The sequence below is a fragment of the Lutjanus erythropterus genome, chromosome 15 (genome assembly GCF_056507025.1).
Source record: "Lutjanus erythropterus isolate fLutEry1 chromosome 15, fLutEry1.hap2, whole genome shotgun sequence".
NCBI lineage: Eukaryota > Metazoa > Chordata > Actinopteri > Lutjaniformes > Lutjanidae > Lutjanus > Lutjanus erythropterus.
Genome location: NC_139331.1, coordinates 3,049,387 through 3,062,625, shown reverse-complemented (window position 1 = coordinate 3,062,625; position 13,239 = coordinate 3,049,387). Strand labels below are relative to the sequence as shown.

The following is a 13,239-nucleotide window of genomic DNA, read 5'->3' as shown; positions in this document are numbered from 1 at the left end:
ACTGAACACAGAAAAAGGCTTTACAGTAAGAAGAGGCTAAAAAGTGAAAGGCCCACAAATTTACTGAAGACGACAGTGGAAGTGCTGCTGCGTCTTTCTGTTGGTCACAATACAGCTGCCCATTGGATCCTTCAGGTATTTTGTGCTTTTCCTTCAGTTGAGGGGCTCATTGCATGGGTCAAACAGTCTCAGTAAAAAATCTAAAATGCAAGTCTTCTCCAAGACTCCAAGATTTTATATACACATTGGTCATTTTAAACTCTTTTTGCCAGGTAAAATAAAGGTACTTTAATTCTATGCAGAGCATACAGTGTGCCTTGGAGTGTTATTGAAGGAGACTTGCAGTTTTACTTTTTTTTACTTTTACTGAGACTGTTTCACCCATGCAATGAGCTGTTGACCTGAAGAATAAGCACACAACTTTACTGTTTAGTTCACTGTCAACACTCTCATCAACCCAGTAATAACTCAGCTATAATCGCTTAACTACAAAAGCTCTATAATTGCAATTTTTGCTGACCATTTGTGTGCAAACCCAATGATTTACAAAAACTGTTCCACCTCTATTCATTTGAATACAGTAAAAAAAAAAAAGATATTTAATGTTTGAACTGATTAACTTTATGTGTTTTTGTAAATATGAACTAATTCTGAATTTGATGTCTGCAGCAAAGTTCTGACAGAAGCAACAAAAGACTGTGAATGCTCAAAAATACCTGTTAGGAACATTCCACAGGTAAACAGGTTAAGTATCAGTATTCTCAAGGCTCAGTCACTCACAAGCATGGATCTGGTGAGGTTCACCACTTTGTGAAAAACTGCAAATAGACCAACAATTTAAGAACAACGTTTGCCAACACAAAACTGCAGGAATTTTCACCTTCTACAATCCATAATATCATTAAGATTCATAGAATCCAGAGAACTCTTTACATGTAAGGGGCAAGGCTGAAAACCAACATTGAATGTCTGTGACCTTTGACCTTTCAGCACTGCATTAAAAACCCACATCATTGTATAAAGGATACTACATGGGCTCAGGAACACTTTGGAAAACTGTTGTCAGTAAACACAGTTTGTCTCTGCATCTACAAGTTAAGACTCTACCATGCAAAGAGAAAGACATACATCAACAACATCCAGAAACACTGAAGACTTCTCTGGACCAGAGTTCATCTGAGATGGACTCTTGTCAATATGTCAGACTGTTTTCACAAATCATGGACGTTGTGTCCTCCAGGCTAAAGAGGAAAAGGACCATCCAGATTGTGCACTAACTAACTTCAAAAGACAGCAGCTGTGATGGTATGGGAGTGTGTTAGTGCCCATGGCATCATGGGTAACTGTCACATCTGTGAGGGCCTCATTAATGCTTAAAGGTACATACAGGTTTTGAAGCGACACATGCTGCCATCCAGACGTCTTTTTCAGAGACGTCCCTGCTTATTTCAGTGAGACAGTGTCAAGCCACATTGTGCACGTGTTCCAACGGTGTGTCTTCATAGTAAAAGAGTTCAGGTACTAGACTGACCTGCCTGCAGTCCAGACCTGTCCCCCATTGAAAATGTGTGGTGCATTATGAAGCACAAGACCCCGAACTGTTGAGTACCTGAAGTCGTATATCAAGCAAGAATGAGAAAGAAATTCGCTTTCAAAACTTCAACAATTAGTGTCCTCAGTTCACAAACACTGACTGACTGTTGATAAAATATGATAAAAATAAGTCTGTTTAAATAGACTCAGGTTTACCTATCATAGAACACTATGAGACTGTTAAGACAGCTACAACTGCTAGGTGTAGTGTGATTTTGTTTTGTGGGCAAGAAAACCAAATATTGAACTAAAAGAAGCTAAAACACTTTGCAAAGATGATGGGAACTGCAATGTTGGTCAATTTTGTTTCACTAAGAGTGACCCACATCACACAGAGCCATTTCAGCCCAGCTAAAAGAAAGCTAAACAAATGTTAACCAAGCCAGTAAAACTCAAATAAATGAACAATAGCATGTTCAAAAGCATACCCCATTTTAAAATAAGACCTTCATTATGTCAGAGATATATGATCAAAGTTTGATCTCTCTTGCCGCCTGGTTCTCATATTCAGCTTGTAGCTCAAGGGTGGAAATTTTAATATTTCTGTCTTTTTTTCTCCAACCAAAGCTAATATCCCATCTTAATGAAATCTGAAGACCTGAATCTTGGATTAAGCCTCACTAATGTGAGAACTGAGCTGTGTGGGAGAGCCGTCAGTGAGAATCTTTATCATCAGCTGAAAACTTGATAACACAGAAAACAAAACAAAACAAAAAATAAGCAAGATGCATCAAGTAAACTGATGCAGACACACACAATAAGGATGACACCCAGTGCCTGTTGGTGTAACTAAATCAAATGTCTCTACAGGAGTCAGAAGGCCATAAAGAGGATGTTAAGGCATTCCAGTAGCTGTGTCTTGTCCCTCCCCCTCACAGAGCTGGGCTGCGTCTCAGGCCAGCCCTTCCACATGTAAACAAACAGACGCGTTAATCGGGGCTGCTGCGGGCCGGGCCCTGTGGGGACGGGCTGCAGGAATCACATTTCCACCAGACTTTCCCAGAACTGCCCACAGCTGAACTTCGAACCCCCCGAAAAGTTCTGGACCTCTCAATGCTTCAGCCAGAGTGGTGGGATCACTATGAAAAATATTTAGGACACAGAGGATTCCTGCATAGAGGGGAGGTATTACAGAAGAGAGTTATTGTGGACGGATAGAGGCTGACCCAGACTGAGCTCTGCATGAGGGACAGCACCATGGAGTGAATCAGACTGCAGGACAGACGCTGCTGTGTTACTTTAAAACATCTCCATGCTGGAAAACTCTGATCATTGGTTGTAAAGGAAGCCTTTAGTCGGCATCTCAGTCAGGCCCTCCAGGAAGTTTCAATCATAACAATTCACGCAATTTCAACCATTCCCTGTGAATTCTGCATGGCCTTGCAATTTTATCCGAACTCTGCAGCTTTTTCACAAATTTGACCAATCATTGTTGCTTCCCACCGTTCCACCAATCAGAGCAGTCCCTCGCACAAACATCATACATGTTCATCTCAATGAACTAACACGTTTTGTTTTATTATTCACTAGATTTTTTTTATTTTATCACAGAGAATAAGACAATTTCTGTCATTGTAGTGCACTTTTATTTTATAATTTTGTGTGTGAGCTCCAAAAAATTGTTCTTTTGTGGAATACCCCCCAGGTGCACTTCTTCATCTACAAATAAAGGATATTTTGTTTCTTTTTGTAACCCTGAGTGTCTTTTTTCTCCCTAGAACAAGTTGCCTTTGATTTTAATGCATTATACAAGAAAAATTGCAACTTTCTTTTGTAATTTTATCTTGCACCTGCAATTTCATTGCAAAAAGTGCATAAAAAGATTGCAAAATGCGTGACAATTTTGTAGAAAAGCTGCCATGAAAACAGACATTTTGGGCCACAACAATCCCCAAAACACCCTGCAAAATCCTGGAGGGACTGCAAAACGGAAAAGGGTAAGAAAACTGTTATGTTGTTAAAACGCTCTTCAACAGCCTCATGCTAGACAACCACAAAGAAAAAAATAAAGTTCTGAGTGTTCTGCATTTCCATTTACTGAACAGAATGGAGAATTTTAAGTCCTCCCAATGTCAATTTTATGCTGTGCAGATTTTTCTTGGAACTTTAATGTACTTTAGAATTAAGTCAAATGATCTGTCTACTGAAGAAATTGATAAACTTGAGATTTGACTCTCAAAAGACTTTTTAAACTTGAAAAAAGCAGAAGAATAGTGTATCAAATGTGACAGTCATAGATTATCTATTAGGCCAACACATTCAAAAGGACAGAAGTTTCAGTTGTACTGTATAAATGAAGTCCTTTTCACACATACACTGCAACCCTGAACTTATCTAGACACTACCTGGAATGAAAATGTCTGCATCATTTGGACTGACCATTAAGAGTCCATGTCCATGAATGGAGCAGCTCCTTGTCTGGAGAATTTATCATGAGCCAGTGGGCGTGTTGATGACGTGTTGAAGGTGTGTTGAGTGCAGCTGCTCTGAACTCTTTTCTGCTTGCCTCTTATTGCTTTCCACTCTTTTAAGTCTCAATAGATGTAGCACTGATATGAATGCAAAAACATCAGTAGGGTCATTATGTCCTGCCTCCTGCATGCTCTGTCCAGGCACCACCACTCAACTGAGAACATGTCTGACACAGACGTGCATGTGCATGGTACGGCTCAGCTTAACTTGACTTTACTCACTTCTTTTTGGTTTTCCATTGTCAAAAATTGTGGATAGTACCTGGTACTTTTTTTAGCATCACTTTGGTCGAAGTTCCAACTGAACGGTGGAGTAAAAACACTGCAGACCACTGATTGGGTGGAGCGTCTTCACTAGAATGTCACTTACATGACGTAGAGCTACCAGAGATGTCTTTTCTGACGTTGGATTTCCCAAACTCTCCTGCTCCTCCTCCTTCTCAGCCCCAGTTAAAGAGGTACCATTTGCAGTGGGAAACAAAATCACTAAAAGTAACTGGTACCAAAATTGAGTCAAATCAACTAAAGCTGAACCATAAAATGCAGTGGAAACATGCATGTTCAAATTCTGATCTGACAGACAAAAGCTCACTACTCACAGTGTGTTTAAGAGTGTACTTCCTGTGTCCTCTTGCCATCAGAAACAGCTCACTGCAGCTTTAAGATGACATGGAAGTGTGTGCCTGCGGAGCCTCGTCTCTTATCAGCTCATCAGTCAGAGGAGCGGTTGAAGCTAAAGCCGGGGCCCAGGTAAACAGAGCTGCAGGCATGCACAGGGGCCTTAATGAGCCCATTGTACTGCACACTGTGTGGGGCCTGGAGCTCAGAGAGAGGAGGGGGCCAACAAGACATCAGGGCAAAACCCCAGTTTGTCATTTAGTCTCATATTCAGTCGCAAAGTGTTATACTCCTCTTGAGCTGTGGAACATTCTGCATTACAGATGTTTTCAATGCAGAATAAGGCCTAGTGACTGAAATAAAATGAAAAGTTATTTGCATTAAACACAAGTTAAATTTAGTCATTACTTTGAGATCTTTTGACTTGTTTATTTAAATAAGATCAATAGTAAAATGACTAGATAAGTGATGAAATGGGGTATTATATTAGACTGTGGCACTTGAGATTTTAAGGATATCCCAGGGCCAGTATGTCATTATGTTTAATCTAGTGCAAAATTATATGGATATGGAAAGGATTAAATCTAAAATTTGGGTATTTCAAAACCAGGAGATGTGATCCTGACCTCACAAAATTGGATTTAGTAATTCTATCCTACCCAGAAACCAGTGCAAATGTTGTTTTTTGGTATTTGAAATGAAATGTTACTTTGACCAACGATACAAAGACTGCTAATCTAGATTCTGTAATCCTGATCTTGTGGTATCTGGATCAGAAATTTCTTTGAAATACCAGGATAAAATCTACCAGATTAGTTTTATCTCGGATAGAAAAAAGGGATACAAAATCTGGATCATTCTGATCTAGATTAAGAGTTTTAGGCTGGGCTTTCAATGTATTTATAAAGAAATCATAACCTGTTGAGCAAAGCTTCACCTGCCTTTTCATTGGCTTACTAAAGGAATTTGGAAATTTGGTCATCAACAGTAATAACCTGCATCCTAACTCTATTACTAATAAAAACAGCGCTGACCTTAGAATGATCCCAACTGGCCTTTTCAGGCCTGAATCTCTACGAACTTGTCTTATCAGCTCCACCTGACCCCATCAGGTTCAGCGCTGTGCAGAGAGGGAATTGTAATCTTCCCTGAATGCCTCCATTCAGCCCACCTGCATTAAGTCCCGTCAGGTGAAAGTGGAGAGAAGTGAAAACACAGAGTGCCTCAGGTCACCCCGGAGGAGTGTTTAGAGCAGCTATAAGTGCAGGTTGACACTGGATTCCGCGAGAGCTTTCTCCACGTGGCTGAGGAACAGAGGGGGCATTGAGCCGAGGGCTGGGAGGAAGGGGAGAGGAGACGGGGACGATGACGGGTGCTGCTGGGTGGACTGATCTGTACAGTCTGTTTCCTTCTTTTATTAGTTAGTCCTGTGGGAAACTACAATACCCACAAGATTCACACTATTTTGAAATGTCACTGTTGCCAGAAATATTACCTGCTGCAAACCTTTGCATGGCTGCTGGATAAACCAAAGTGTAGTAACATTCACTGGCAACTCCTTGGCCACGTACATGGTCGCACCAGTAAGTGGCACAGTAAAAATGATTTAGCATGTCCAAGAAAAATAGGTGGTGCTGGAAGCTTGGTTTGTTGTGGGCGTAGATAACAAGCCACTGTGGCTGTCAAGCCAGTGGTAACATACTAGCTTCATTAGTCATGTCTCCTTGCACAATCTGAAGTATCACATTAGGTAAGGTTGATGGGAAAATTCCGAAAAATTTGAGGTTGTTTTCACTTTTTCAGCTTCTTTTTTTCTAAAGAACTAGAAGTAAAGAAGTCTGGCCCACTTTATTCACTCCAAACCAGCTGATGGAAATGTGCCTAATTTCTTTTCTGCAACATTTCCAAAAGTTGCTTCAGATCCACTAGATTCATATGTAGATAGAGGGAAACCTGGCTGTTCTTGGACAAAAAGAGAAAAACGGAGGAGGAACTGAATGTGCATTTTTCAGAGGAAGAGCAGCTGGAAATGAATGAAGGTCTAAATGAAACTAAAGCTTATCGTGTATTATTGTATTACATCAGGAAATCAATCGCTTATCAGCAACAACTAAATGTTAGCGACACTGTGGAGAAACAGATGTTAGCTGTTGCCTCTGGTCCTGCAGAGTTCACGTCCTTTTGGAAAAACAACTACAAAGACACTGAGCTATTATCGGTTTGTACTATCCATATTTTTATACTTCTGAGGAAGAGAGAAAGAAAGAAAGATTCTATGTATATTAATGGTACTATGGGGAATTTCTGGAAAATGTATGATGTGACATTCACAAGACATAATGTGATTGACCAGCATCATGAAAAGTAAAGTCAGGCTTGTGTTGTGTTGTCATTTGTTGACACTGCAGACTTCATTTCTAAGCTAACGTCAGCTAGTGTTGCACTCTGTTGCTGCTGTAGGGGAGCTGAAGAGAGGGAACCCACTTGGGAACACGATTAAACATCACATCCTCTGGATTTTTCCACAGTCCTCTGCACAACAATCAGTCCACAGGCTGTTATAGGCAACCAAGAAAGTTACATTACAATCTGTTCACACACTGGCAATACAACACAATTAACACATGTAAGTTGCCTCAAATACTGCCTTTAAATTGGATGTGGTGTGACACAGCTAATATTGCAGCTTCCTCCATTTTAGACTTCCTCATGCTCAGTTCCCGTAATAGTAAGTAATATGGGGACTGATATATGGCACAATTTTGCATGTTATATTTAAGAGTTATTTCACAACTGCCAGTGAATCTACTGATCACAACAAGCAGAGTCCTGCACGGGTCCAGTTTACAAACCGACCTGCCCCCTCAAAGCTGAGAACCAGAACTGACCCACGATTATCTTAAAGCAAAATCTGCGTTGAGACCTGCGTTGAAACCTGTGAGTTTCTATAAGAAATATAATATTATTAATGAAATATTTTTATACCTCTTACACAACATTTTTGTGGGTTACCCAGGACTCTGTAATATGGTGCCCTGTGGCTCAGGGATTAAAAGACCTCCCATGAAGTTCAAATTCAGCTAGAAATTTTTATGCTCCAGCTCTGTCCCTCACTGCCTGTCACCTCTGTGATGTTTCTATCTAACAAAGGCGTAAAATGCTCCCAAAATAGAAAGGTATTATAGGAAAAGAAAACAATTGAACTGAAAGCTGGTTAAACCCGCCTGTTTGTTGTTTTTGTGATGATAGATGAACTAAGCATTTTGTTTCAGTGACTGATGGTGGATCATAATGGCTTATAAGTCAGACATGAAGTCATTCTTTGGGGTTTAGAAGAAGACAGTGGGAAGAGTTTAAAGTATTACAAATCAGTAGTCACTTTTATATTTCACGAGGTGTCACCAAATTGTGATATTTGCATCATCTGACACACTCCTGTTGGACTGTGGACCAGCCGTCCAGATGAGGCATCCCACTGGGGGACAGAGAGCTCCCCCTCCCCAGAAAAAGCTGGAAGCCAAGTAGCTTTCAGTCGACTGTCTAATGTGAGTCTGAGTGTCTGGCTTGAACTCACGCTGCTGAGGGCTCAGATGATTCAGCCAGTTTTCAACTCTATTCATTCTGACATGTCTTTGCCCTTCTGTTTGTTTGTATCCTGTCTTTAGCTGCACGGTTTATTTTACTATGTTTATTGACAAATTCTTAGAAAATGTCAAAGTTGGTGTGGACACTAATGCTGTGTTGCAAACAAAAACCTCAAATATTCTCTGAGTTTATAAAGTCTAATTTGCAAGAAAAAAAATCAGAAATTCTCTGAGATTGAAGTCACGAATTTCTGAGGAAAAAGAACACACGTTGCTTTACTTCTTTTTTTTTTCTTACAAATTTCTGACTATAATCTCAGAGGATAACAATATAATACAATAAAAATATTTAGGGATTTTCTCTCTGAAATTTACAACTTAAATCTCAGAAATTTCAAACTGAGTTTGTTCAAAACTCTTCAAGACTTTTTCTTGCAAATTTATTATTATAATCTCAGAGAGTATTTGTTCTCATATATTTGGGAGGTTTTTTTTTTGTAAATTTACTACTTTAATCTCTGAGTTAATTCTGAGAATATTACCATGATCTGTCTACTCCATTTTTTTCACCTATAATGGTCCTAATACATCTGTCTGATATTGATATGTCTCAAAATGTGGAATAAAAATGTGTTTAATGTCAATGTCAAAGTTTTAATTAATTTAGTTAATCCTATTCGAAGAAACTGGAGAAAGTAGAGCTGACAAATCTTGCAGGCCCTCTGACCAAGATTAAAGAGGTAAACTTTCAAGAAAAAAACAAAAAAATGTTTTGACCAACCTCATCATATCACACAGTAAAATTCTGGCATATATAATATATGATTATAATCTCAGAGAATATCTGAGTTGTTTCTTGTAAAATTTAAATCTACTTCTGTCTGCTCCACATTGTCTTTCACCTACAGTGGTCCTAATACATTTCTGATTTTAGAATGTCTCAAAATGTTAAATAAATCAGTATGTCATGTAAATTTACCAAAGTTATTTTTATCTAATGTCAAGAAACCAGGCAAGAAAAAAGTTAAACAAATCTTACAGTCCCTCTAGCAAGTGTCACCAACTTTTAGAGAATTTTATTAAACTGGAAATTTGTGTGAAATCTGTCTCATTTGTGTTGCTTTCCTTACTGAACTTCACTGTGAAGCTAGAATGTTTGTTAAAATGAAAAAAACTTGGTGCAGCCTGCCACGGTGTATTAGAGCCACTGGTAAAAAAAAATAGAATGGAGCCAGGAGAGAGGAGTAATATTGCAAGAAAAAACTTAATTTCCAAGATTTAAGTGATAAATTTAAAGGGGAAAAAAACCCCACATCGCTGCACTTTGCAAGGCTGGATCAACCTCATCACATCAAACTGTAAAATTTCTGAGATTCTGAGATTTCTCACTAATTTATGATCTCAGAGAATATCCAAGTTTTTTTTTCCTGTAAATTTACTACTTTAATCTTGGAAATTTCAAACTGATTGTGTTCTCAGAATATTATCCTGAACCATCTGCTTTGTTTTATTTTGTTTTTGTTTCACCTACTATGGTTCTCATACGTCGAGTTTGGCAGGTCTCAAAATGCTAAATCTGAAAAGTTTCAAGCCTGCCAGGTCCCCAGAGGAGACAAACACTGACAGGAACGTTTGCTAAAATGAGAAAAAAAAACAGGATCCAGGCTAGAAGAAAAGTTTTTCCCTTTTTGTTTTTACCAAGCTCAGTCCTCTTGAGGTAAACAGAATGTTTTTTATGTGTGTAGATTGTCTTTATATGAATGGGTTGCATTGTGTAGAATGAAGAATGAACTGAGCTGGCTTCACTGTCACGATGAATTAGAGCCATTGAAAAAAAAAAATTAAAAAAATGATGGAGCCAGGAGAGGGGAGTGATATTACAAGAATTTCAAAGATTTATGTGATAAATTTAAAAGAAACTACAATGGTCTAATATGTTGTTATATTTCTGATTTAGTACATCTCAAATGAAATAAAAATGTATTTAATGTAAATTCTGCATTTTTTAAAATGTATTTAATGTAAATTCAGCATTTTTTAAAATCGTATGTGAAGAAACAGCAAGAAAGTAGAGCTGAACAAATCTTGCCGTCACTCTGGCCTAGATTAAAATGGTACATTTACAAGAAAAAACTCAGGAATTTATTAGAAACAAAACTCAAATATTCTCTGAGATTAAAGTCACACATTTACAAAAAAAGTGCATCACTGAAAAGTTCCAGATGAGGAAGTTGGTGACAGATAACTGTAAAGAATACTTTCTAAAATGAGAAAAACAGGACCCAGGCTGTAAAAAGAAAGTTTTTCTTTTTTTTTTTTTTTTTAGCTAAATTCAAAAAGAGCTCTTTGATGTGTACAGATTGTCCCTATAAGAATGGGCTGCATTGTACACACAGTAGGTATGAGAGCTGGCCTGTTTTATCAGTGAACGTCCAGCATGCTGGCACACAGCAGACCTGTCGACAGTCGTGCCAAAGGGCCACGTTCCTCCTCTCCATCACACCAGTGTGAATCTCCCCGCAGCCCTCGTCTCTTTCAGTCGCTGCCAAAAAGCTGAAGTTGGAGTCAACCTCAAAGCGAGCCTGAGATGTTGTTCAGCCAGAGGTCTGACTGATCTCTACAATAATATGTGGTACGAGGCGTACGAGGCGGCTGGCCTACCTTGGGCTCCGGTTTCCCCGTCATGGTCTTGAGCAGCTCGTGGAGGTGCGGCCAGTTGCCCTGGGAGTACCAGCCGGGTTTTTCCAGCGACGGCAGCCCCTCGCTCTCCTCCACGTCGCTGACTGCAGGAGAGGAAAGAGGATCAGACACCACAAGTTTGACCAAAACAGCCCGCTGTGACATGACCGCACAGCGTCCAGTCCTCCAGCACCAAAACCTTGTGAGCTAAAACCTCACCGCAGCGCTCAGCAGCAGGCCCACGAGGAAACAGAGGAGCAGAGGCAGACTGTGAATTATACAGACTGTCAATCAGCTGAGACTAGTGCAGCGCTTCCCAACCTGAGGGTCAGGGCCTCCCCAAATGAAACTGTCAGTGTTAGCATGCTGTATGATAGAGGCACAAAAAGTAGAGTTTTGCAACACAGAAGAAGTCTTTCTTTCCCTGGCTTTGCTCTAATTCTTCTTGAATTACCAGATAATTAATTTATTTTTAAATAAAAAATACTGTTTGATCAACTCTTCACAACTCGTAGACATATGCAAACTATGACATGAGCCAGAAACTGGCGTTGCTTCATTTGAAAAATGAATTACTCTTGATGGCCACTTTGGTCACTTTAAATTGTCTAAAACGTTATATTTAAAATCATTTAAAAATCGTAACAACTGTTAGCGACAAAAAGAAAAAAAAGAAAAAAGTAGCATTTGAAAAACAAAAAATTAAAAACTAAATGATACTGTGAAAGACTGACAAATGCTCAAATAAGAAATACTGTCTTCAGTTCATCTCACTGATCCCAGCTGTGGAACTTTATAAGTGGGTTTTTCATTCGAGTGATTATATTTACGATCATGTTTATTTGTTTTTCACCTCAGATTTGATTTTTATTTCTTATCTATTTCTATGATGGCATATTACAGCCATTGTAGGTGAAAAAAAAATAATAATAAGAAGCCTGGGGATGTGGGTAATATTACAAGAAAAACCTACAGCAGCAGATTTGCAAGAAAAACCTCACCAATTTATTAAGAAAAACTCTAATATTCTCTGATATTATAAAGTCATACATTTGTGAGAAAATACACACAGTGCTGCACTTTACAAGGTTTTTCTCTGAAATCTCAGAGAATATCCAGGAAACGTTTGCTTGTGCATTTACTAATTTAATCTTTTGAAACTCAACGTGTTTAATGTAAATTTAGCTAATTTTCTTTCGATATGTTCAGAAACTGGGCAAGAAAGGCATCCTGGGCATCCTACTTTTACAGAATTTTGTTAAACTGTAAATTTGTGTGAAACCTGTCTGATAATTAGGGGGCCAAGCCCGCGGGGACTGGGGAACGCGGATGCAAGCATACGCGTTTCCCAGTACCAGCGGTGCTGGGAACCCTATTGTAATTGTTCAGATTTTTATACTTCTTATTAGGGGGCCAAGCCCGCGGGGCCTGGGGACCGCGAATGCAAGCATACGCGGTTCCCAGGACCAGCGGTGCTGGGAACCCTATTGTTTTTGTTCTGATTTTTATTTTCCTTATTATTATTAGGGGGCCAAGCCCGCGGGGCCTGGGGACCGCGAATGCAAGGCATACGCGGTTCCCAGGACCAGCGGTGCTGGGAACCCTATTGTTTTTGTTCAGATTTTTATTCTTATTATTATTTTCCTCCTCTATTTTTATTCTTCCGTTGATAAAACTCATGCTGCAGGCTAAACCGTGCAAGGTAGGGCGGTGCAATTTGGCGGGCTGGCCTACACCCCCGCACGTACCTCAGACGCAAAAAACTGCACACGTCCGCCTGTAGGGGGCGCTATAACCAAGGACAACGCGTTTTGGCCTATAACTCCCACACCCTATGTCGCACATTCAAAAACCTTATATCTGCCAATTCCTTGAATGGAGCTGAGTCACTTTGTAATTGGCCACGCCCACTTCCGCCTAAATAATTTTTTCGCAAAATCGCGAAAACTGGAAAACCTGCTTTTTCGAACTCCTCCTAGGGATTTTGTCCAATGTGCACGAAAATTGGCCCGGACACTCTTCTCATCCTCATGAGCTAAAGTTATCAAAAGATTTTTTTTGGGTTGAAAATTCCGCGAATTATTAACGAAGAAATTTCCGTAGCTAGCCTTAAAAATGGAAAATGTTGCATATCTCGGTCAAAGTAAATGCTATCGACACCAAATCAGAGATCCTTGGTTGGCATGACACTGGGAGCCTATTACCTGAATTTGGCGAATGTTGGCTCCTAGGGGGCGCTAGAGATATGGGAAGTTTATATCTCTAGAACGGCTGCACCGATTTCTACGAAATTT

General features: G+C 39.5%; 1 protein-coding gene across 1 annotated transcript in view; it reads right to left on the bottom strand.

The window, feature by feature from the left end:
- nt5dc1 (5'-nucleotidase domain containing 1) overlaps positions 1 to 13,239 on the bottom strand; it is a 105,051-nt gene that overhangs the window by 14,679 nt on the left and 77,133 nt on the right. The window contains exon 9 of the mRNA XM_084737124.1: positions 10,928 to 11,049. Coding sequence (XP_084593250.1) covers positions 10,928 to 11,049 — 122 coding nt within the window. The remainder of the gene's footprint in view (positions 1 to 10,927; positions 11,050 to 13,239) is intronic.